General features: G+C 29.4%; 1 protein-coding gene across 1 annotated transcript in view; it reads right to left on the bottom strand.

Annotated features, from left to right (window-relative positions):
- The window catches only part of LOC129966069 (uncharacterized), a 68,792-nt gene that overhangs the window by 8,908 nt on the left and 32,012 nt on the right, over positions 1–27,872 (bottom strand). The window contains exons 2-4 of the mRNA XM_056080433.1: positions 22,627–22,963; positions 4,619–4,757; positions 2,052–2,371 (exon numbers count right to left, since the gene is read on the bottom strand). Of these exons, the coding sequence (XP_055936408.1) occupies positions 2,052–2,371; positions 4,619–4,757; positions 22,627–22,963 (796 nt within the window). The remainder of the gene's footprint in view (positions 1–2,051; positions 2,372–4,618; positions 4,758–22,626; positions 22,964–27,872) is intronic.

Genomic DNA, 27,872 nt, shown 5'->3' with positions numbered 1-27,872 from the left:
AAATTAGAAAAAAGCTGATAGAGAATTTTGCCAACAAAACTAACAGAAGTGGTCACCCTCTAAACTTTTTTTGCTTATACTCTAACAAATGTATTTGAATGTTGTTAACTACATGTCATTGATTAACAATAATTACAAAAGAGCCAACATGCGTATCATATTTAGCAGATGTTTTTTGGCATTTAACCGCTGGATAGTAATTATTGTACAGTTACCAGAGCACCAAATTTTTTATTTTAGACGACATTTTTAGGCCAATTAATACCACAATTTGATATAGAATTACAATTATAGTCACAAGATGAGATATCAATCATCATTGCGTTTTTGGGTTTTTGCATTTATATATATGCTTGTAAATGTACGAGCCGACTGATAGTCAACCCTTTAACTGATTAAATCCCCAATTTGATACATATTAACAATGTAGTAAACTCTGCGCTAAACCTGAGTACAAAACTTTATCTATCGAATTTTCTTTTTTTTTCTTCTTTTTTTTTTTTTTTTTTGTTGTTGTTGTAATTATTGAGTTAACTAATATTTGAACAGCCGGATAAACAAACTTTATCAGAATGAATTTCGTTCAAAATGTGATTAAAATGTACAAATTTGGAGTAGAGATCATACACCAAATTTCATTTTTCTAGCTCAAAGTGATTTCAAATTATTCTGTTCACAAATAGAGACGGATGAATTGACAAATAGATAGATAGACATTATTCCACAAATGTGTTTTCTCGCACTCGGAAAGGTCTGAAATGTGATGATTCTTTAAAACTTCAAGTTTAATTTTTTTTTATTGTTAAATTACCTCCTTGTTTGTACACTTCATATACGAGAAAGTAAAAATAAAATAATCTGAGCTCCAAATTCATCCCTATATTTAGATGCTGCAGATATTTAAGCAATCGAAGATAAAATACTAGGCATTTGCATAGCAAAATACATACCTCCTACCCACTTCCAAAATTATTATTCTAAACATTATTTTAAAGCAGCAATAAAATGCTTGCTAAAAAAGGAATTTTAAAGACCCTTTTAAAAGGAATATTAATATAAGTATAGATTTAAAAAAGATTAATATTTTGGATTATTAAGATGTATTCTCCAAAGCATTCAAAATATTTCATTGTTTTATGCTGCAAGATTTAAACTTGTAGAAATTTCTTTGGTTCTAAACCGAAGAAACCGCCTGTGATTCTAGCCATCGTTGAAATTAGTTTCATTTAAGTATATATATATATATATATATATATATATATATATATATATATATATATATATATATATATATATATATATATATATATATATATATATATATATATATATATATAGAATTTTAGTTAAAATTGTCACTATGCAGTTAGAACTAATGGAAAGGAAGAGCACATTCGGTCCTTTTCCTTGTCTATGAAACTCAATATAATCATTTATTGAAAATCCAAGTAATCAGACCAATATAAACAAACGAGATGCATACAAATACAATAAATCATTAAACAATATTTCAGTTATTTCAGAAAAGTTAAAAGATGACCAGTGCAGCTCAACATTTACAAATCATAGAAAGCACACAAAAAATATTGAAGCGAACAAATGTATCAGACGAGTAATCCTATTTTTAATTATTAAACAAATTTATAATATTAAGATTCCGTCATACCATTAGAAATAGTTCTTTAAAATGGCACGGAAAGAGTGATTTCTCATGTAATAGATGTGCTCTTGGTTGGAGGATCACATACCAAAATTTTACTTCTCTAACTGTTTTATCTTTATAACAGATTACACTGAAAATTGTAACTGTAAAACCAGTTTATGGTTTAGACTGTAAAAAATGAAGCAGACATATTCTAATTTAGGAACAAAAATGTATCCAGTTTTAATTCTATTCTTTCTGTGCAAAGAACATTGCTTCATCTCCCTTGGTGTGCGCATTAATGATTTTTGTTGTTGCTTTCGGACTTTTGAATCACCCTGTAACTCAACTTATCGAATGTTAGTTAAACCGTGTTGGAATTTTTTGGGTTGAGATTATCATGCTATACCTCTCTCATAATATTCAATCTCCGTTCTCTCCCTGATCCCCTGCTGGGTGGCACCACCCTTGTCGTGCGCCTGCGTGTCGTGACGGTGACTCTCCTTCTCCGTCTCCTTGTGATGTTCGTCATGCTTAGCGGAGTGACGCTCGTGATCGTGCCCTTTCGCCACATTCGAATGCAAGATGTGCTGATTTTGGTGGCCTTTCTCCGAGGAGGCCGAATGTTCCGTCTTCCGATTGTGGTCAGTGGCGCCACCTGTGGAAGAAGATTCTTCGCCGTCACCACCACCAACAGAGGAGATGCTCAATTTGACTGGGAGGTGAGCGCTGAAAGATATATTTAATGTCAGAAAAGAATATGTTTATAAAAGTGAATAACATTTCAAGTCACCATTGCAGAAAATCTATGTGATATGTTAATATATATCCAATTAAATAATCCTAAATATGATTCTAATGCATTTAAATATTTTTTTTTATATTTCACCATAATTAAATTCTAAGTACTAATATTCGATATCCTTCTTAGTGAAATTCAATAATTATATTTATAGTGGGTGTGTTGTGATTTTCTAAGGAACTGACCGGTTTTAAATACACTATTGTTAATTTCCACAAACGCAGCTACACTACAAAATTTACAAACACTTATTATTACAGACACACAGGAAAAATAGATTAAAGAAAACAGTATGGTGGAGGGATTCCACGGTTTCCAGCAGAAAACATTCGGCGTTAGCGCAAGGGTTGCGCATAGGGAAAAAGTCGACCTCAGGATGCAGGTCTGCCGTTCAACTGATTGTTTTCTACAAAACGCCACAAGAGGATGCTCTCTGCTCAAGGAGAAAAAGAGGTGCTACGTATTTCAAAAATTTTATCTAATTTTATGGGGCTTTAGACTTGGTTTTGACGACCCTCAACTGTTTGCCCAACTGCTAAATATACGATGCCAAATATGTTGGGTTTTGTTCAGATTAGTTTTGGAAATATGCATAGTTTAGTTTTGTAGGAAAATGAGCATTGAGTTTTATTCAGAAATGCTATTAATAGATTAAAGTATACAGTATGGTTACTGAACGAAAAAAAATCAATGATTTAAATTATGTTATGTTTTCACAAAGGTAAATTATTTTTCATTTGAAGATTATTGTTTACATATGAACAATTTTCAAGATACTTTATAATAAAAATATTTATTACATTATTCACAAGTGAACTATACCTTATAGCTTGTTATGTCCTCTCAGTTTGGGGCTGGGAAGGGGTAAGTTGTCTCTGATTATAGTTAAGCTTAGAGATGCATCACATTTTTATAAAATTACTCGACAAACGTTAAAATTTCTTTGTCTATATAAATGGTCTTCATAAACTAAAATCGAAGCAAATTTAATTTAAAAAGTTCTTAGATTTCGGATAATTATCATCAATTTTACAATTAAATTCAGACAAGTAAAAACAATATATAAAAAAAGGATGACAACTGAAAGTAATTAAATTCCCATAAAAATGTGACTATTCATTCCATATTCTATTAAAAAGCGTCCCAACATAGGGGTAGCGCATCCTCCCCGTGATCTGGGCGTCCCGGGTTCAAGTCCCGGTTTGGGCATGGCTGTTCTGTTCTATCTGTAAGATGTGTGAATGTGCCCTCCTGTAAAAAGGGGTTGTGTAAGCGAATGAGTGATGCGTGAGTAATCAAGTCGTACTCTTGGCCCAAGTTGGCTCTACGATAGAAACAAGAGACGCTCCCCCTTAGGCTTAAATCGGCTGTCTTTGAACAGCGGACTTGTCCGTAGCAAGTGCCATAAGAAACAACATTATGAGAGAAATAAAATCAAACGATCTTAAAAATGAAATTGATATTAAAACATAATTTATCGTTATATTTCTACACAATCGCAATTTTGATAAGAGCACTAAATACTAAGGAATAATACCGACTTGAAATATATAGCAGTTTTAAGACAATTCAATTCAATTATTCACAGAAATAATAAATTTTTATTGTGAAAATAGATCTATTTTTGAAATCAAAATAAAATTTAAAATTTCTTCTTCGATAAAGATAATAAATAGAGTTCCGAAGAATTATAAATACGTTTAATGATTTTAAAAAGTAAATTTTCTCTAAATCAGTCACAAGTCATCGATAAAAAATATTCAAGAGTGCGATAGAACGAGACGGTCAGAGTGATAAATAAGATATAACACCTTTTATAATTGATATTTGAGAAAAATAATAAGTCGACATTACCATTCATATATTCTGAATATGATAAAGTAAAGTTATCTACCCTAGTTAATATTACCCCCCCCGCCGGTTAATGTAAGGATTTTACCCCTGAAACGTAATTTAACGTGATGAGCTTTTATTTATTAATGAGAGAGACAATGTATCATGAAAAAAGCTTTTGCTAGATACGACAGTTCTTCTAACGGCTGTGAATTTTAAAAAAAGATTATCAGTGCTACTATTTGGATAAATTATAAAGGGGCTTTGGGAATAATGAAGGTACTAATTAGGCAATTTAATTTTTTTTCTCTATTTAATGTTCCCATTTTTGTTTTGCTTACCTTTCACTCGAGTGGACCAACTGCCTGTCTGGATGGTTGGCAGATTCCTGAAGATCGTCTGTTTCGTCTGCTCTTCGGGATGCCGAATCTGGCTTCATGTCACCACCCACGTATTGTGTCACAAGAACGGGATTGGAATCTGTCAAGAAAATGGAAACGCATGAAATGAAATTCATGATTTTCTTTTGATATTGAAAAGTATGTTTCCTATTGTATAAATATATTAGTTTTTTTATTAATCTCTTTTGATAAAAAAAAATTATAGGTAGATATTTATTTTTCTTATGAATAACTGAAAAGTACCTTTCCTTAAAGACACTACTAATATTAACTACACCACTCTTTTAACCAGAAATTATTTATTTTTTTTAATTTAAGAGGACAATTAATTAAATGAATATGTTACTTTGCTTTTTATCTAATGCACTGTATTTATAAATATTTTAGCTGCTTCTCCAGACATATTTCTTTTGCATAAATTTAAACAATCGAAACTAGCGAAATAATTCAATATAATATGTAAGAAAAGCAAGCAGCAAAATAATACTAAATATGCTTTACTACCCCCATTTTCTCTCAAAAATAGTTGAATGCAGATGACTAAAAAAATTAATTTTACCGATTTTGGTCTTGATATGATAAGTAGCAATTAACTGATCAGTAACGATAGATTTTAATAACAAATTTTGGCATCAAAATTTTCTTCACATCAACAATGCAATATGAACACAATGATTGGGTTTTTCTTGGTTACCAACGATGGAAAATAAAACTGGGGAAAATTACATTAAGTAATTTTTCATAAAAAGAGAAATTTTGAAAGGATAAATATATTATTCTGCTTTGAAAGCATTTTATTATCTTTATATTTTTTTATTTAAACTAAAGGTTATATTTTTAAAAAAATAAACAGAAAAATGTGTTAAATTAAAAAAAATTACGAATATTGATCGTTATTCTTAAAATTCATATTAAAGCACTTTAATTGTAATAATTCATCATGGGCAATAATCTTTTTTTGCAATTTATTTTATAGGACATGTTTTTCAGTTGGTATAATTTAATATAATCTTATTTATTTACTAATTTATGAAGTAGTCTTTTATATGATTTGTTTTATTGTTGATGAAATAACTGTATAAAAAATAAAGGAAGAAAGAAAAGAAGTATATGTCGGTTATTTTTTAAAACAAATTCTCGAATAAGTATTTCCGCTTTCCACTAGATGGCAGCACTACAAATAAATGGTACTGTCAAACATGAAACAGCTGAAATGCAATAAAACTGTAGACCCAGGAAGGGATTTTTATATTCACTGTTACACGATATACTTATATTTTAATTTACTCAATTTTCAAATAAATATGCAACTATTTTTCTATATTTGGATAATTTAAACTGATGGAAAGGGCGTTGTTACCAATGTGTGTTGCGTATTTCTGAAATAAATAAAAATTACAGTTTGAAAAATTTTTGACTTTCCAAAATTTTTTCAGCTCAAAGTCTGTTGTTTTATTGATTTTGAATATTTTTTTTAAGGAATCAAACTAAATTTTTTTCTGTGTTGAAATGTTTCCCAAATTTTTAAACACAAAGCTTTTATATAACTCTATGAGTGGTAAATTTCACATATAAAATAAAGGAACCTTTAAGACAAGCGAATAATAAATAATAAAAGAATCAAAAATTGAATAGAAAAAATCAAATGTTTATCAAAAGTTTTAGAGTTAAATAAAAAAAATTAAAACTATTAGAATAACTTTAAGAAATACTTTTCAATATAAATAAAAGTTTTAAAAAATGCTAGTTTCTGCTTGAAATTATGAGTTGATATTTCAGAACTCGAAATTACCATATTGATTTTATACAAAATATTACACACTATTTATCTTCTGATCAATTATGTTTATTTTCTGATTCTATTTCTGTGTGTATGTTCTCACAAAATAAAAGAACGATGCAAATAGATAGTTTGCTCTAACAAACTGGAAATTATTGTTCAAAATATCGTTACTGAGCAATAACTTTTTATACCAAAAAAAATAATAATAAAGGAATAACTTTTTTAAATAATTAAATAATAAATTTTATTAATAAATTAAAACTAGTAGCATAATTTTGAGAAATACTTTTTAATATAAATAAAAGTAAAAAATGCCAATTTTCGCTTGAAATTATTTAAGAACTCTTGTTTGTTTGTTTCTTATGGCACTTGCCATGGACAAGCCCACTGTTACGGAGACAGCGATTTTAAGCCGGTGGGGGAGCGCCTCTTGTTTTTTATAGTGGCGCCAACTAGGGCCAAGAGTACGACTTTGCTACTTCACGCATCACTCATTCGCTTGCACAACCCCTTTTTACAGGAGGGCACATTCACACATCTCACAGATAGAACAACGGAAGAACAACCATGCCCAAACCGGGACTCGAACCCAGGACGTCGGGATCAAGGGGAAGATGCGCTACCCCTATGCCAGGAGGCCGGCAAATATTTGGAATAAAATACGATAACACGAAAAATTCGTGTCCCTGTATGACAGAACAGAGATAAAAAATATCTAAAATCCTTCGCTTTAAGAACTCTAAATTTCCACATTGATTTTGTACAAAATATTACAAATTATTTATTTTCTGATCAATTCTGTTTATTATCTTATTATATTTGTGTGTGTGTGTTCTCACAAAATAAAATAACGATAAAAATTGAGAATTCACTGTAATAAACTGGAAGTTATTGTTCAAAATATCGTTACTGTGCAATGTATACGCTGCTTATCCTGTTCTGTCCCCGCCCCTCTTCGACTCGTGAAAATGTTTTTTGTCTGGCTACTTCCTAGTATCCTTTCCTTCACTGTTCAGTTATTACTTTTTGCGCTTGTTCATACATGTATGAAATTTCATTGTTTCGTAGACTCCGTAACCTTTAATAAAACGCCATAGTTATTTTCACTATTGTCCACTCACAATTAAAGATGAAATACGAAAGCTATTATTGAAAACTTTTCGTTATTCTCACATACATAGTCCACATAAACATTGCCTGACTAACAATAAGTATAGAAAAATAAAGAAGAAATGCCTTTTCAAAATTGTTTCCTTTATTATCCTGTAATTCAATTTCTTGAAGTATTTCCGTCGTTTGAAAAAGAAAGAAACAAGAAATTGACTGAGTGCTTTACATTTGTAAGGGGATCCAAACGCATAGCCCACTCGTCGTTGCTTTAATTAGCAAATATTCAGTGAGAATTTTGCATATTCAAAAAATGGTCATTTCAATAAAAGAAAAATATTTTCAAGAAAATATGATTTTATATAAATATTGATATTCTTTTATGGCTTACTCAATTATAATAGTAAAATATTTTAACAGCTAAAACTACGTAACTCTGAACTTATAAAACGATTATATAAGCTATAGAAATATGCAGAGTGTCCATACAAGCATCTAACAATATTCCAATAACTTTCTAAACCATTCATTCAACATCCACGCAGTTAGGTTATAAAGTCTTCGTATCATTTTATAAATTATTATGAAAGCATAGACTTTCATCTGTAAAGCAATTTAAATGGCATGAAGAACTATATTTTAAACTGTTTGAATCTACAAATGAACTACTGAAAACATTATGAAGTCTAACGTTTTATACTGTCCTCTAACTGTAGTGAATTACATTTAATAAAGTTTGATTATGTCTAATGAGTGTTAATGCCTCTTTTAAACAGATATTATTTACTTTTATTAACTGTACATTATTACTGCATCTCTGTGTATATACACACACATATCAATTATTATACTAAAATTCTAAACATTCTAAAAAAACTTACATTTCAAGTGATAAACATTCTAATTATTATAATCTAATCTAATTGGCATTCTAAGCATTCTAATTTTTATACTAACATTCTAAACAAAGACGAGACTTTATTCTTCTAGAGCTAAAATTGCTCGAGTTATGAAATTTCAAAAATCATCTTGAGGTCTCTAACAAATAATATCTATTTTGTTTAGAATCTTAGTACGGCAAACTTATTCTTTTAAACCTTACCATATTTAAATTAAACTGAACATATACTATAAAAATTTAGATATAGTAAATTTTTCTGCGGCACATTTATTAATTTAGACAGGTTTTTTTCCTCCATTAAAGCATTTTTCCAAATAGAAGTTTTACCTACTTCAAATGGTTTAGATATTAGTTTCCGGGCTACAATAAGAGTAGGCACCTTAAATATATAAGATCACAGCAAAAGTTACTAACTTCTCCAAATTTCTTATTTCAGTAACTGGATAACCCATTTCAAACAGTGAAAGAATTTAAAATTATTAATATTTTGTTGTTATTGTATGAAAGTAATTATTATGAAAATAAATAATTCACAACAATTTAGAAATATATTAATTAAGTAGTTGCAATATTTATTTTATTCATTTTTAAGCTCTTTTTAAAGACTGAACCATCTCACAAGAAATTTATTTCAATATCTAATAATAATAACAACAACAGATACTCAGATTGCTGACGTCTGTTCAGGTGATTATCCGACTTAAGTTCTGATTCACAGCCGACGAAAACTTCTGGGTGAGTTTTCTCGCAACGCTCGATTAAACGGAATAAGAACTGCACTGATCTACTCGATGATTGAAAAGAAACTTAACCTTAACGCTCTGTGGAGGAAAAGCAACGAGCATGGAATAATTGCTTTCCTATTTTAATAACTGTGTTAGCAGACATTCTTATCAAGCGACTAACAAAACACTCACTTTAGAGAAAAATATTTCAGCATTGATTTGAGTGTCTTCTGGAATGATTACTTTTAAACTAATTGGATCAAAACATTACTTTCTGTATTTATACACTCACTGCTTTTTTCAGTCACCTGGTTTGCCTAAAATATTTTAACGTATTTGATTTTAATTAAATATTTTATATTCATGGCTTATCATTCTTATCAAGCGACTAACAAAACACTCATTTTAGAGAAAAATATTTCAGCATTGATTTGAGTGTCTTCTGGAATGATTACTTTTAAACTAATTGGATCAAAACATTACTTTCTGTATTTATACACTCACTGCTTTTTTCAGTCACCTGGTTTGCCTGAAATATTTTAATGTATTTGATTTTAATTAAATATTTTATATTCATGGCTTATCATTCTTATCAAGCGACTAACAAAACACTCATTTTAGAGAAAAATATTTCAGCATTGATTTGAGTGTCTTCTGGAATGATTACTTTTAAACTAATTGGATCAAAACATTACTTTCTGTATTTATACACTCACTGCTTTTTTCAGTCACCTGGTTTGCCTAAAATATTTTAACGTATTTGATTTTAACTAAATATTTTATATTCATGGCTCCTTCAGCGGATTATTATTCAAACTGGAAGAGAAATTTGATCAATGATATTTCAATCACCTTACTCTTGTTCTGTTATTTATGTATATGAATCATCAAAAGAGACTCGTATGAAACTATGTCTGCATTATATAACAACATCTAGTTTCAGGTTATCTTATGCTGAGCGGTAACTTCACTTTCTTATTCTTGTGGCGGATTGTTATGAGCAAGAATAGAACCTGGGACCTTGTGGTTCGCAGCCGAGTAACATGACCACGATACAAAAGCAATTGCTCGGGTAGCGTAGCTGTTAACTGGCTTATAAGCTTTCACCACAGACTCTCCCTCCAATGAGTCGAACGATATGGCTGTTGAGTATAATGCGCCTGTACTCATTTGAGTAGCGCCAAGCGTTATGGCGAGCGAGCGTGCGTAAGTGAGTGGTTGCTGTTGGTGCGTCAAGTGAGTCTGACGACTTTGGTTGCGGGTAAATGTTGCTGTACGAAGGTTGAAATTTCATCATCCGAGGTCACCAATGTGGCGGATTGATATGAGCGAGAATAGAACCTGGAACCTTGTGGTTCGCAGTCCAGTAACATGACCACGATACAAAAGCAATTTCTCGGGTAGCGTAGCTGTTAACTGGCTTATAAGCTTTCACCACATTCTCATACTCTTTTAATTGTAATACTAAACTCATGCAGGCATTGATGTGTATGAACGTGTCCAAAAGTCTGTTAGCTAGATAGAAATTCACTGATAAAAAATTAAAGAATAGATTGTACTATCATTTAGAATATATTGAATTTATTTTCTAGTAAACTTAATGTTTCATTAGAAGTCTAGACTTAATGTTTACAGATTCCACAAAAACTGGATTACATAAATTACAGAAAATAAAAAGACATTATGACATTGTTAAAAAAAATATGCAATAGAAATAGAGTCTTCCTTTCTTAACTTTTAACAATGTAATAATTGTATTAAATATTTGATATACTAAAGAAAGCTGTTAGAATTTTTTGCTTCAGTAAAATTTATGATTGCAAAACATGTTTAAAATATTCGTATAAATTGGCACAAATTAAGAGATATTTGTGTGATAACTAGAGTTAATATCATTAAAAAGAGAATATTTTGTATTTTAAAATGGTGCAACGATCATTTTCGTGGAATGTTATTTTGATAATTATTTGATATTATGACATGGAGTAATGAAATAATTATTTCATTATTCCATGATTAATTCATTATTCCATGAAATAATTCATTCATTCATTATTAGAATTTGAAAATTATGATGGATAAACTCGTTCAATTTTAAATTTATTAAAATTTAAAAAAAATTCCTATCTTATAAATGTTTTTTATCTTATTCTTGTTTGCTATCTTACTATCTTATAAAATACATTGGAGTCTATTGATGCTCTAGGTCAAGTAATCCGTCTTATAAAGAGCATTAGCAATGCATATTCACCTTCATTATTATCAGAAATGATTTAAATCAGTTAAATAGAATATTTTTCTTAGATTGGGATATATGATAATGAAATTCTGTGAATATTTTTCATTGCTTTTTTGCATTGAACAGAATCTTGTCTCCTTTAAATTTAGTCGCTGGTGTGGTGTGGTGTGGAGAGGGGGTGTCAGTTCAGGTGTCGTCCTCGTCATCTGACCACGGTTCAAAATGACGAGGTCCGTCCCAAAATAGCCCTAGTGTTGCTTCAAACGGCACGTTAATATAACCAAACCAAACCTTTAAATTTAGTGTGTTATTTGCTTACATCTAATGAGTGTTAATAAAGTAAATTATTTGCTTTTATTAAACTGCAAATTATTACTGTGTCTCTGTGTATACACACGGACATTACCATTTATCATAACTTTTAGTTAATTTGAACGCTTTTCATTTGAATCCTTCATGCATTCGATTTCTTTTCCTCTGAGCCCTTTGAATTTCCTATTAATATAATATTAATAGATCGACAATTGTTCGAATTTATATTTATTGACTCTATTTCTGAAATTAAAAAAAATTGTTTTTATCTCTGAAATATTTTTGTTAAGTTCCCTTGTGTCCTCAGTTATCATAAATGAAAAAAAATGAGATTCTTATAACACACTCTTTATCAAATTGGCCATTTACTGATGTATAGTATGTTCATTAAAAATAACATAAAAACGTTATCATATTTTCAAAGGAAAAAAAGCTTAGGTCACAATAATTAAAAACTGTAACGGTTATTTCGAAATTTTATTGTACGATTGTGGCTTATTTATTAAAATTACTTAAAATTTAAAGATATTATATTCAAAATTACGAAATTTTTAAGAATTATAGTTATTATAATTAGTTGTTGTTTATTTATTAATAATGTATTATTTATTAAAACGGTTAAATCTTTAAAACAAATCTTTATATATAGTTAAAAAAACTAATTCAAAAATTTCATTTCTTTCTTGTTCTAAGTATTTTCACAACTGTTTCTGTAAATTCGAATTTTTAGAGTAAACCAAATTTTTTTATATAGTTCTTTCACCTTCCGAATTACCCATCTGTGTTAGTCAAATCAATTCTTTATGGTGCTGTTCATTCCAGCAATTCGGAGCTATTTTATCATGTCGTCTTGATTCGGTGCATAGACAGTTGACGTTAATAAATATAAATGTGAACAAAGCGCAAAGTGTCTGATTGTCGATTCAACGAAGAAACTTTGTGAAATACAAGATTTTTAGATATATACTGCACCTATTATTTAAAAGAATATTGTTTAAATTTCCGGATTTTATCTTGATCTTTGATTTTAAATATTTAAAATTTTCAGTCTTGTTAAACCCGGAAGAAACAACTACTGTAAACTCTTGTGAGAAAATGTTTTTAAGTAATTTGGGAAAATTCGCTCCAATTAATGTTTTCATTACGCCTTCTTTAAAATACCAAGAATACTATAGATGAATATGAAAGCTTCATTTAACTATAGATTCTTTCAGTCACTTTATAAAATATAAAATGCTTATTTTTAAATGCGTTCTTTCCTTAAATGATTTTAGGAAGTAAATAAAAATGTTTTAACATAATCCTTGTTTATAAAAAAAATGTAGCCAATATTGTTGATATTAACATTTTATGATCAGATTTATTTGCATTCAAAAGGCATTGAAATTTTTATTATAGTTTCCGCAAGATTTTTAATACACAAATAAAAATTTGTTTATTTTAAATACATGAACAAAATAGAAACTTTGAATATATACTGAATTTATTGTCCCGTTAATGAAGGTCACGGAAAAACCGCATCAAATAAATGACTGGATTTCTTAATACATAAAAATGAAAAATATCCATATTTTAAAAAGCAATAAATAATAAAGGGGTGAGATTCATCTAGTTCACTGAAAACAGTCATTAGATGAAGACGTTGAAAATAACTACATTAAAAAGTGATTTTTTAATGTATTTAAGCTGAAAGTTTTATTTCTATATTTCTATATATAAATCAAAGGAAGTTTTATAAATTATATATCACAGCAGATAATAGAAAAATTTTAATATATGCAATGACATGCCTGCATATCTTCACTGTTTTTTCAAATATCAAATGTCAAATATGCCAAAAAAAATATATTTATGCAAAACACTTGATAACACAAGATAACATTTTCATTCAAATTGCCATTTGTAATTAGCCAATAGAATTAAATTTACATATTCAAAATTTCCAAAAACCGCTATATTTCCAGGCTATTGCATCAAAATGTCGTATGTGATGCAAGTGCGGTTTTATGCAAATGATTTTTTTCATACAACAACGATAATATACGTAATAACATCAGATGAATTTTTAATGTATTATATTTTTACAAATAGAGTGATATAATTTACTTTTAAGTATTTCACAATGCTTCATTTAAAATATATTTAAAGAATGACTTAAAAAACACTTCAAAATATTCTAAAAAATGATACAACACTTTAATAACAATCTTTTGAAAACTGAGTTTCAATAAAAAATGTAACTGAAAAACATTCTTTCAAAACCATTGTATTTGGTACGTATTATTTAAAAAATGCAATCTAATTGAGTAAAAAGCATAATTGCTTTCCATTTATAAAACGTAATTAGTTAAGTAATCAAAATGTTACAACAATGGAAGTGAGTAATTACATTGAAACGTAAAAAGAAAGGGAGTAAAACAGAGATTGCATGAAAGACAAAAGGCTGAAACAATTAGATTCACTTCATAAAATTCGACCTTGTCATGGTCATTCAAAACACTGTCACTTTGTATTTAGAACGTTAACAACAGGGGAACAAGTGTTCCAGATACCACCTGTTGAAATAACCATCATGGGGAGATAACATTGAATTTGACACTAAAAGAATTTTGAAACAACTTAAACAATTTCTACGAGGACTTCTAAATGATTGATGTGGAATTTATGCCCCACATTTTAGAATAATTAGACCTATCTTTGGAAATTGTTTCTTTTATATTTATTTTTTATAACTTTTCAATTTTTTGTGGTCTTTCTTTTTATCGTCTCTAATTTGGATCAAGAGTTTTGGGTTTCTTTTTAATAGGGAAATATATAAGGCAATTAGAATAGACACTATTTAAAATATTATAATAACTCAGATGTTGTTTTGAGATATAGAAAAATTATAAGTTGAAATGTGAATAATCTACAGACTAAAACTGACATAAAGATGCCAGGACTAAATCTTGGCATATTTGATGAAAATATGCATATAGGATGCGAAAAAAAATTGTTTTTATTTAAAACAAACTGGTGATATTTTATCTTATCTCATACACTAAAAGATTTTCTGTGAAATTGAATCTCGAAATAACAGACCTAACATTCCTAAACCAGGATTCTACTACGATAAAACTGCTCACAAATTCAAGTTGAAGTGTTTTATTTTATTGATACATGAAAATTTTGGATCTTTTTTAAGAAAGAAAGTGATCATGATTTTCCTTGTTCAGAGCAGTACAATAAAACATTCGATTCTTCGAAAAGTTTATTTGAATAATTATTTTAGAATGAAATTTCCTTCATAAAATTTTCATTTTGAATTATTCAAAATGTTGAATGATGTTTTGAAAAAGATAAGTTTTCAGAAGTTAAAAAAATATATTTTTAAAAAATTGAAAAATATTTTGTTAACCCTTTCTAGAGCCGTGGGAAGTATGCTTCCCACCAAATTTATCAATATTTGTATGAAATTATGTAGGTTGGCGTAAGTTCTGACAATTTTTTTTAGAAAGACAGAAAGATGCTTCAGTTCTTTATCTCACACAAAATGATGTGTCTTGATTTGTTACTTAATTATTAATTAATCAAATTAAATTTATCTAATAAGCTAAATGAATCTCTTTTCTTATTCTAATTTCAAGCCTAAAAATATTTTAACATAATATGACTAGAAAAAAATGGCCCTTTAAAGGGTTAAAATATTTTTTATTCCTAATTATAATATTTCATTGACTTTATATTGTTTAGAACTCTTTCTTCCTTTCACCTCAGGCAAGTGAAAAAAACAAAAAACTAATCAAATCCGGAAAGTTCACTCTCTTTAAAATGTAACTATTTGCAATGTCGAACAAAAGGGTCACAGAAATTACTTCCGTGTTTTCTACGCACTTGTAAGAAAAAAGAAGAAAAAAAAACTGTATTTAGTGTTGAATATCTTTATCCCCAAAAAATTTGAATGATATACTTAAAATGCAACAAGAATATTAACCTTAAAACGATATTACCTTCGATTGGACAATAAAATGTCACAGATCAATTTTCGAAGTTCGGTATTTTCCGATATAGGGTAAACATACTGTAGAATGCGATGGGAAAAAACGCTGTCCCATACTTCTTCTTACTCGCGGAACCGGAAAGAACGAAATTAAAAGGTTGCGAACCGTTGTGCTCCGTGGAGCAGATCCATGTTCGTTTCTTCTAAAAGAGATTTGTGGACAGAATGTGGACCTCTTAAATGCTTCGGCCTATTACGATAAGGTTGAGAAAGCATTTCAAAATTTATTACTGAGGAATTACATTTTCTTGATGACCATCAACCATTGGTGATTGCGTGAAATTGGATTTGACGTAAAAAAAAATTGGATTTGACGTAAAAAAGCATTCCATCAATGGATGTGTCCAATCAATTCGTAAATCCTTTTTTTTTAATTGATCTATTTGCGTTACGCTTATTGGGTCACTGATTGTCTAATGAATAGTTTATAATCAAAGTAGCATATCCTATTAAATAATTATCAAGTGCTGATATTGGCGTGGGAAAACCAGATAGATTCTTTTGTTTCAAATGTGTCATTTCCTAAGTTGAAGGTCAACCAGATATTATCTATTTTGACCCACCCCTAAGGCACATAAATAAATCTGAATGACTGGACCACCTCGATAGCATTGTCGGGAACTTAGTTGAGCCCTAAGGGTCATCACTGGCCACGTTAATCCCTTCCAGTGGGAGGCACGCCCCGTCATCGGTAGGCGGTAGCCGACTCCTCACCATTCCTGCACCCACCTGAGTGGACAATACCAACCACTATACCGGAAGCTTCTCATCATCATATCATTTCGGTGATAGATACTTAAAGGACAAAGAGGTTTATTTTCGTTAATTGAAGAACACACGTACTTGAATTATAGCTGCAATTCTCGACTTTCTGGACATATCCCGTCATAAAAAACGCAAACGAGTAAAAAAAGGAAAAAAATTAAATTATAATTAAATAGTGCAAAATATGAAAATGATATATTCGGTTTGTATAACAATACAGTTATTTCTTATGCAAATACTCGCTTCCCTTGGAGACTTGTTGGTACACGGAGAATAATGGTTTCATTTAATTTCACCAAAATCATTAATGCATAATTTGATTATCATATTCCCTTCAATAATGTATCTGTTAACATTAGATAATAATAGATGTTGATATTAAAGTCGTGTCATTTTAAATAAAATTATTCTCGCGCTGTTTATTGTGTTCATTAACCTTCTTAAAGAAATCAAGACCACTGGCATCCTGGTACCATTACAATTCCGTTAGTCGTATCTTAACTAACAGAAACATGATTGCTTAGTTTTCAAATAATTAGCTGATGCTATGTCTGAGAATAAGTTCTTTTGTGTTATTTTCCTATATTCATGTTATACATAATATCGAAGAATTGGATTTAATGTTATTTGTTTTTACTTTAAATTGTGTTTTTATCCACTATTATTTACTAATGTAAACAATATATACTGGTGTATCTGACGGATACAGCGAGACCATATTGGTTTGGAAAAAACAAAGGATAAATGGTGTGTTATAAGCGTAAATGCCCGAATAATCTATTTTTTAAATGCCCATTGTTTTTTGCAGTACTGCATTTCACTTTCTTGTCTGTAATGTAAAATGCTCAAATAATAGACAGAATATTTTTTCCTTAGCCTTCAAGAGTTAGATAAAGGCTAAGCTGAAAAAAAATGAAAAAAATCTTAAGATTATCAAAATACAGGAAAAGCTGCATGGCAATTAAAGAATTGTTTTTCTTTAATTGTTTCAGTAAAATACATTTTCCATTTTAAAATGAGACAAAGATTAGAAGGGGTTTTTTTTTCTCTTCTTTTTTTTTTTGCAATAGTAATTCTGAAATCTATTACGGAAAATTCTGAAAATGCGCCTCATCTTTAATTAATTAAAATTCCTATGAAAGTTTCAAAAACGTTGCTCCCAGGGGCACATCCTACTCTCCAATGTATATTTGTACCAAATTTGGTAAATCTAAGTCAAATGTTCTGTCCAGTAATTTGCAAAAAAAGCACACTCTCACACTCACACACAATGTTTTTAAATATGAATAGAAATATCAACTGTCATTTCAAAAAGATAATAAATTAATTAAAGAAAGATAGTAAACTTCACTGCTTAAAAAAGCAATAAAAACTCCAACTAAGCTTTGCTTTATTTTATTGTTTAATTTTATTCGAAATGGTTATGGTTAAAAAAAAACTTTCAAATGTCTGTTTTTCAAAGTGTCTAATTACTGATACATCGATACATAAGGTAAAGATATTTTCGTATCAATTATTTATGATTCTAGAATTCATTTGCAGATTGCGAAAAATACTATAATGTTTTCACTTTTCTGCAGTCACAGAAAATTCAGAAATTAACAGGAATTATTTTATATTTATAATTATAATTTTATTAATATAGTTTACAATATATATGAATTGATAAAATAGCTGATTGAACATCAAGAAAAACAAACTCTTGATTAAAATATGTGATACACCATCTCAAAATCTTTAAACATACACATCAGTCAAAAAGCATTTATTCTCGGTTAATTTCCGAATCAATCAAATATATTCTATTTTTGATTGAGTCTGTATTTGTTCTGTTTTTCTCCTCTTTAATACAAAAACCATACTGAGAAATCTCTCAACCCAGCGATTCTCAACCTGTGGGGCGCGCCCCCCTAGGGGGGCGTGAGCACACTAGAGGGGGGGGCGCGAGGATATTCAAGAGAAAATATTATTTAAAAAATGATTCACTGACTGAAAAGAAAGCATACGTACACATAGAAACAAAATACATTTCGATATATTTAGTAACTTATTAAAGTAAAACAACTTACTAAATCAAAATTTATTTAATCAAAAAATACTAAACTAAAACAAAGTTAATAATTATTAGTGACTTCCTGGGGCTTGTCTTTCGAAGGCTTAATATTAGAACGATCGCTTAATATTAGAAATAGCCACTCTCAGTTCTGCTGAGATCTATATTTTGTCTTCAAAGTAGCCATAGCAGAAAATTCAGTTTCACAAAGGTAGGATGTTGAAAATGGTAATAGAATGCGAAATGTCCTTGTTTTTAGTGCAATTAAAATCATCCTCTACTCCTGCCCAAAATTCAAACAATGATTTATTACTAAATTGTCTTTTAGTTTCGCCACTTGTCGTGAAGTCTATGAATTTTTCTTCCTCATCAATTGAGAGTCCTTCAGGAGTCTTTTGAAATGGGTCCCTAACTCACTCGTAACTTACTATCAGTTTGTCGTCAGCATGAAAATACTTTTTAAAATTCTTTGTAAGCATGGCTAAATGATTTTCAAAAACTACTTTTACATTTTCTTCTTCAGCCTTGTAAGTTTAAGTACAATCATCCACATTTGCAAGCATTGTTAGATTTCTTTGCTTTAAATTTCTGCTCCACAATTCCAATTTTCCACAAAAAACATTAACTTTATCACTCGTATCCGACATATGTGTATTTGCTCCTTGGAGTTGAAGATTCAAGTTATTTAATTTCTCCAATATGTCAACCAAGTAGCTCAATTTCATCACAAGTAAACCATCGCGAAAATTCTCGGACTCCGATCTGTTTTCTTCTTCAAAGAAAATGGCGATTTCTTCTCTTAATTCATAAACACGTTGCAACAATTTCCCACGTGATAACCATCATGCCTCGCAATAAAATAATAAAGCTGGATGTACTGAACCCATGTCTTTACAAAGTGCGGAAAAGATTCTCAATTTCAGGGGGTCTCATTTTTATATAATTTACTACGATTACAATCGTAGTTAACACAATATTCAGACCAGGACTCATTTCTTTCGAAGCCAAAGCTTCTCTGTGGATCATGCAATGTGCCCAGACGCACTAAGGCGATTTTTTTTTTTTTTTACAAGTGCCTGTATACCTTGGAATCTTCCGGACATTGAACGAGCACCATCTGTGCCTATACCGACGCAATTTTTCCATTCTATGTTTGCCTAGTTCATAAAATCATTTAAAATAGCAAATAATGCGAGGGCCGTTGTTTTGAGTTCTATTGGTTTGCAGAAAAGTACTTCTACTATGATAAATTATCACAATATCGAACATAGGCAATTAAATTAGCATCTTTATTACTATTACTATCTGTTGCTTCCTCAAGCTGTAGTGAAAACAATTTGTCACGCAACTTCGAGAAAAGCTGACACTGTACATCTTTAGGTATATCACCAATTCAAATGATACGAGCAACAATATCATTTGAAACAGGTACGGACTGCAATCGTTTTGAAAAATTATCTCCAAACATAGTTTCTACAATCTCAATTGCTGCTGGCAAAATAAGCTCTTCACCAATGGTGTGAGGTTTTTTACATCTGGATATTTTATATGAACTTTGTAAGATGCAATTAAAGCTTTTTTATTCACAGACAAAATTATTTCTTTAAAAAATGATTTTTGCTTTTTATATGATTTTCATTTTAATTCGAAGAATTCTCTGGGTTTGTTGACGTACACACTATGAAGCATTTCCAAATGTCGTTTAAGTTTATTAGGTCTCATGCTGCCTGCGGCCAACATTTTTGAGCAAATGACACACAGGGGCCTTTCTTCTTCATTTACTTCAGTACTGGTAAAACCAAAATTTAAGCATTCTTGAGAATATTTTCTTGATTTTGTTTTCGGAACCACGCTCGTCTGTGTACTTGTTGATGCTTGACTGTCGTCTAATGCTCCCATACTTCCGCTTAAAAATGTATCCATGAGTGTTCATAAATCTGCTGCCGTAAATATTTAATATGGTGCATTGCAATTAACACGAAAACATATATAACATACAAATTCACGATATATTCGATAGCGATAGACTCGAACGAGACTGGCTGGAATTGAAACTTGCGTTATCAAACATTTTCCTTCTTCCTATGAGAAAACATCTGCGCATGCTCGAGATGGCATCAGTCGTGTGGATTCTCTTCCACAAAAATTACTTATTTTTTTCTCTTTTTGTTTAGTCATGCTTCTGTTTTATTTCTTTTATTATTCGAAAAAATGTATTCCCTGTTTCTAAATTTAGCTCATCCCGTCTAGGTTAACATTCATTAACGAATTTTTCCACTTATGTATTCTTTTAACGTTATCACCTTGTTTGGCTTTCATTTCAAATATAATATTTAAATATTTCCCGCTTTCATTCGCTTCATCTGTTCACTGCCCGTTTTGCAAAATGCCAGATGTGATTTCTCGCCAATGTTGGGTCGCTTTTACTCTTTTTTTTTTTGGCAGTTAGTTAAAAATAATTTCAAAACAGAATACAAAATTCTCAATACACATTATTGTTATATACTTTTTATTGTAAGCGGGGGGAGGGCGGGGGCGGAATGAAAATTATGATTGAAAACTGCGCCACGAATATTGAAAGGTTGAGAAACGCTGTCTCAACCAGTTGTTATTTGTAAGATATAAAATATGCATTTGTATTTGAAAGGAATCTTACTATTTTCAATATCATTTTATCTTTATAAAGTCTTCGCTAAACCTCATTGCAACCGATCAAATTCTCTTGAAGTGGATACGCTAAGAAAATACTTTGGATACATTTAACCCCTTTAAAAATCTCTTTTTTTTAAGGTAAATTGTAAAAATAAGGTCACTTTTTATGAATAATCCTGTATCTCAATGTGTTCTCTACTAATAATAAAATAGAATAGGCATGTGCATGTTTACCCCTTACAGGATAGACTGAAGAACCTAATTAAATTTTGTAAACTTTAGATGATAGAAATATGCACTTTAGTGTGATTTCTTTGGAAATTTTGGTATAAAAATAAGAAAGTTAAATTATAATATTTTCAATTAAATAAAAACTAAGCAAAAGTTGGAAATATTTTGTCGATAACTGTCAGAAATGCTAATACATAAAAATGCTTTTTGCTGCCTAAATTTGAAAGAAAAAAACGATTTTTTTTTTTTATTGATACCGATTTTGTTATTGTGTGATTTTTTCTATATTTATAATTTTTTAGACATTTTTTACGCAATATTTGCTATAATACCCTTTTTATCTTGCAATAAAACTGAGGAGATTTTATTGTTTCTGCGAATATTTAGTTGGGTGTTTTTTTCCATTGTTGAAAGTCAAGGAATGAAAATTATGTTTATTTTCATATTTTTTAATAATGTTCATCGCAATTTTTTTTAAATTTTATTTCATTAAATTATTGAGGGGAATCCATTAATGAAGTCTTCTAAGTTATTAAATAACATACCCAACATTTTGAGAGATTATGTTGGTTGTTTTACATTTTTCTTTTTCATTTTTCTGCTCCATGTTACTCCTTCCACCTAACATGTTGCTACACCTCTGCATACAAAACAAGTAAAATGAGCCGCATTATTTTTACGCAAGGAATTTAAATGCACATTGTACAAGAAAACTTAGAAATTGAAGTTTCCGAATTAGATAATGCACGATTCTAATTATCACAAGATGTTTTACAATATTGAACAATATCTTAACGATATTGAGTGGTATTCAATCTATATACATTATAGTAAATTTAGTACAATATCTTGCGCTAACAAGGATTAGATGTTAAATTATGTGGACAGTTACGTAATTTATTGTTTGACCCTTTTAAGGAAATTCGTGAATATATTAAACAGAAGAGGTGTAAGGTTATTAGAACGATACAGCTTAAAAGTATATCATAATTTAAATTTTTAAAAAAATTGAAAGAAACTTAAATATAATATGTATGCATAAAAGATTTAATTGAAATTAAACATAATAAATATTATTGGCAAACCAGTCGGTCGTTGAAGGTGGCTAGATTATAATAAATAATGCATTTCTAATTCTTACCTTTACCATCTTCTCCGATGGGAGATGTATAAACGGTCACCTTGTATCCAAAGGTTTTCTTAACGGGATTGTGTCCCATGATGCCTTCTTTCAAAGCTTTAATATGTTCTGAGACAGAACTGTTGGTGGGAGTTTCTGTGATATCTCCTATTCGAGTAACTTTAGTGCCATTACCAGGTGGCGTGGCAATTCTGATTTTTTCCAAATCTTTCAGACGATCGTTTCGAAAAGCATCGAGTGATTCTAGAATATTGCTTAGCATCTGGACAGTTCCAGAGTCTAGTGCTTCCTTCTTGACTGCCTTCTGGGCGTAAGATATTTGGAGCCATGATAACACCTGTTAATATAAAAAAATAATTTTAAAAAGTTGAAATAGATAAGATCTTATAAGGTTCGAAAATTTTTGAGTTTAAATTGAGTATAATAGGGATGATGTGTTTCTGTAGTATGAGTATATTATTGCTCTCTAATCTATGTTGCGTCATATGTCCTATCAGAAGAAAATATTGTATTAAGGAAGTAACTAAATACCAAATTTAGATGTTTTAGGTTAAGTTTACCCTGTAACACAATATGAATTACTTTGGTATCATGCATACCGCATCACTATTTACGGATAGCATGCCAGTCTATTAACATTACCGTGATAAAAAGATTGCCAAAACGGCCACGAAAAATGTTTGGATAAACATACAACGATGCAAGGTAAGAACATCTGACTAAAAGTATTAAGTATCACGGCGTTTTAGCAACAAATATGAACACATGTGCAGCTTTTGCTCATGAAAATTCTGTGTGAAATCAGCGAGAAGAAAAATTTCGCTGTTTCTTTCTTTCTTTTTTTTTCACCTCTCTGACAAAAAATAATGAACTGATCCTCCGATTTAACAATAGATTAGTTAAGGTGTACGTACACACTTGAAGATTTTTTTTAAAATTTTAACTTTAAAAATCCAGTTTTTCACTGTAGATTATTAATATATGTTTAAACTCATTTCAGTGAGAAAAAACCATATTACACTAATTATTAATTAATTAAATAATATTTAATGAGCTAATTAGCCTATTTTTTGAAACATGATATCTTAAATTCTAATTTGTACAGACACACAATTCTAGTTGGAAATGATGCCTAATATTAGTCTTCATGTTGTCTGCCTCAAACAAGTTATTAAAATGTATAGTTTTTTTAAAACAATTTTTTCATCAACGATGAATAGAAAAAGCGAGATTTTTTTCTGTCATTTTAACTTTTAAACAGCTATGAAAAATTCATTTCTATAAATATAACTTTACTTGAGGCACAAAACATCCGCTATTTCATACAGATTATTTTGATGTATAAATAACTGTATTTGGTTCATTTCTTGTTGAATTATGATTGTTTGAATGAAGCAACATAGTGGAAAAATATCATTCTTCATAAAATGAGTTTTAAAAAAATCGTAACTAGAGTTTTTAATGAAAGCAACTCAAGAAAAATAATTATAAATAGAGAAATATTTCCAATATTGACTACATCTTGGTATCGTTTGAAAGTTAAAGGATCAGAGAACATTAGTAAGCAATAAAAAATATTCGATATTTTGAACGATTTTAGAAGTTTAAGTGTGTACCTTAAGTCATAACAATTATAATTAAAAATATTTTAACTAGTTATTTATAAAACAATATGAGCTCTATATACGTTTATTAGTTTGACGAAGCTGTAAAAATTATTTTCCTTTTATCTTTTAAATTATTTTAAATTAAAAAAAATATTTCTTCATACATAATATGGCGACCTTCAGAAACTGAACATAGTATAAATAAATCATGAAATAAACCGTAATGACAAAGAGAAATAAATTGAGTAAGTATTATACAAATAATTTATGAAAGCTAATGGAAGCGAAAAAAAATTATTTTACATTCTTTCTAAAATTAACTAACCATAACTAATCATTCTAAACTAATCATTCCATAACTAATCATTCATTTAAAATCAACTAACCTTAGAATAAATTAATAATCCTCAAAAAATTTTGAAAAACAGGGTGATGAATTAGAACTGAATGTTTCTAAATCAAATTAGAACTGACGAAAAGAGGAAAAAAAAAAGGTTTGGTTAAAATAGAAATAACTGGCATTCATTCAAGCGAATCTCCTGAACTTTCACCTACAATAATCTGAAATGAAACTGAAACTTTCTATCTCTTTTTTTTTTATTCTCCAGTTGTGTTTCTACATCATTGTAAATGTTATATAGCATCTACTTAAAATACAAGCTTTTACTTTAATTTCTCCGTTGCGTTACGGTCACGGTTAGACGCGGTCATGGGCGAGAAACGCTAAATAGGTGCTAGAGGAAGTGCCCCAGAAGAGAGGGAGAGCGCTGAATCGAAATGTTGCAAAAACTGAAAGTTTCGGTTGAAGAAAAAGAGTAGAAGTTGCTGAAAATTTGTAAACAATGATCGACTATTTTTTTGTCGCAATAACTATTTAAGGCTTAGTTTTGAACTTTTTTTATTAGAAAATATTTGAAATTTCTGCTCTGAACTATTTTGTGGAACAAGGACATAATAAAAGAATGCAACAATACGGGTTCTTTGAATTCATAGACCTCCACTTTCAACATCCCATAACATTTACAAATAGTTTCGTTACGTTTAACTCTTTACACTTCTTTTCAGAAAGTTATCTGCAAATAAGTAAAACTATAGTTTTTATTTTAATTCAATTAAAATTTTCTCATCTTCTTCCCGTAAGTTTAGCTACAGAGAAAGCAGGTCGATATGCATTTTTAATAATCTTTCTTATTTTAGAAAACGAATTTTAAAATGCAACATGAACTTACTTGATTTTCATAAATAACTGATATAATTCTTTTAAACAAATTATTCTTTAGTGAAATATAAACATATCTTAAAGGAAACAGCTTATAAGTTGCCTTTCAAACATAACATTGATATTTCTACATCATCAGCTAACATGTAAGCAGGGATAAGAAGTTTTTAATCATATAAATATTTTTAAAATTGCATATGAGCAATCCAAATTCTTTATATGAAAATCAATTATTTATACTTATATTTTAAGCAAAATAAGTCTTGAAATACTAAGTTCTACATGTTGGAATGTTTCTGCTTTTTGAATGTATTAACAGGCAGTAGCATAAGACGGTAGAAAGAAATACAAATAAAAACCATTAATATAAAATAAACTTTTAAATGAAACGACTAATGTATAAACCTTCAGAATGAAAATTAACATTATGTATATTTTTATAAATATTGGATGAAAAAAAATCACAACTTCTGTTAAACATCCCCTTTATCAGAAATATGAAAAACGATTTGTTTTTCCCTTTCGCTGGGGAAGTAGATGCCAAAAAGGGGAAACGTTGAAAAGAAGAAATTATCGAGAATGTTTTATGCAAGACCTCATCAAAAATATGGCAAAATTTATACAGTTTTATTAAATAATGAAGAGTTTCCTAAAAGTATATTAGAGCTGTTTTTTTTCCAATTTTACAGAAATGTTTCACCGATCTACGGGTTATAAACAGCATTTCATTACTCTAACTTATTGTGCTTTTGAATTATTAAGTTCATAAGTATGTAAATGTACAATCCAACATACGGTTGACTCTTTAATGGATTTGTTCCAAAATTCGAAAGAGATCTACAGTTCTGAGGGTTAAATTCCATAAATTTAACTATTGGCAGTTCAGAGTCTACCGTGCTTACTTGAAAATGTATGGACAGAACGGTTAAATAGGATAGTTTTTGATCTAAAATAGGATAGAATTCTACAATTTTGGCATAGGAAATGAGTATAAAATTTTAGTTTACTTCTTTGAGTTTTCGAATTATTGTATATACAGGCAGATGGATATAATTCCGAAAATAGTTTTTTTTTTATTCTTTTTGAACTCGAGGAGATCTAAAACGCAAAGATCCAATCAAATTCCGAGACTGAATTTTTTGGTGATTGCAACGATACCTCTTTCCTTTCTTCATATGCAAGGAAATAAAAATAGCAGGTTAATCCAGCTCATTATTTCGATTTCTACCTCAAGCCAAAATTAAACGGTCATCGTTTATTCCATCAATTAATCAGAACATTACAAGATAAGGGTATTTTGAAGCTCCGCTGCATAGATTTGGTACATATTCTCATGACTGATGAATGACTTGATATATCGTTCATAGCAATAATGTATAATTCCTGACTATAATTAATTGTATTGCGGTTTTATGTTCAAATGCCAACTTTTTTTTTCATTTTTTTATATAATTATTTATTTTGATACTAAAGGACAACATTTAAGTGGAAAAATATTAATCATAATATTTACAATTGATACGAATATTTAGTTTTAAAAATTTAAGAACTTTATTTGACATTGTTTAGTTAGAAATCACATGTCTTGAACAGAGATCCAGAGATGCTTAAATTTTTTTAAGCGAACTTTAAATCCATCGCAAGAACACGAAAAAAATTGTCAAGTGACCGAATTCTTGAAGCTGCCATATCTTTATCAATTAGCTGATCGAACTCTAGTATATATTGCATGGCAAAATATGTGCGTTGCTGCTTATTATGTGGGACAAAAAAAATTATTTCACTAATTTCAACTTTACACGATGAACAGGCCAATATCGAGTGCATTTTATTCTGTTATGTAATCACAATAGAAGTAATGTAACTAACAATACAAAATGCTAGAATATCATTGAAAATGATGATAAATTAACATTTCACTCTTGCTGCCTTCAATGCTGCTACCATAATTACTTTAATTACAACAAACCAATGGATAAATTGATTATTTTTTATAATTTATCAAAGGAAATCGTACTTATGATGGCAAAAATGAGTTTTTCGTTCTTAAATGAAATTATATCAGATAAACAAGACTAATGAAAACAGATTTTTAGGAAGAAATATTATTGCAATTTTTGTCAATAATTGTTATTAAAGCAAGGAAGAACTAGTTAACCCTTTCTATGGTCGTGGGAAATATGCTTCCCATCAAATTTATCAATCTTCGTATGAAATTATGTAGGTTGGCATAAGTTCTGACAAATTTTTTTAGTAAGTCAGAAACTTAGATGCTTCAGTTCTTTATCTCGGACAAAGTGATGTGTCTTGATTTATTACTTAATTATTAATTAACCAAATTAATTAATGATTCAAATTAAATTTATCTAATAAGCTAAATGAATTCCTTTTCTTATTCTGATTTCAAGCCTAAAAATATT

Source organism: Argiope bruennichi, chromosome 4 (assembly GCF_947563725.1).
Source record: "Argiope bruennichi chromosome 4, qqArgBrue1.1, whole genome shotgun sequence".
NCBI classification, from domain to species: Eukaryota; Metazoa; Arthropoda; class Arachnida; order Araneae; family Araneidae; genus Argiope; species Argiope bruennichi.
This window is presented reverse-complemented; position numbering and strand designations above follow the sequence as displayed.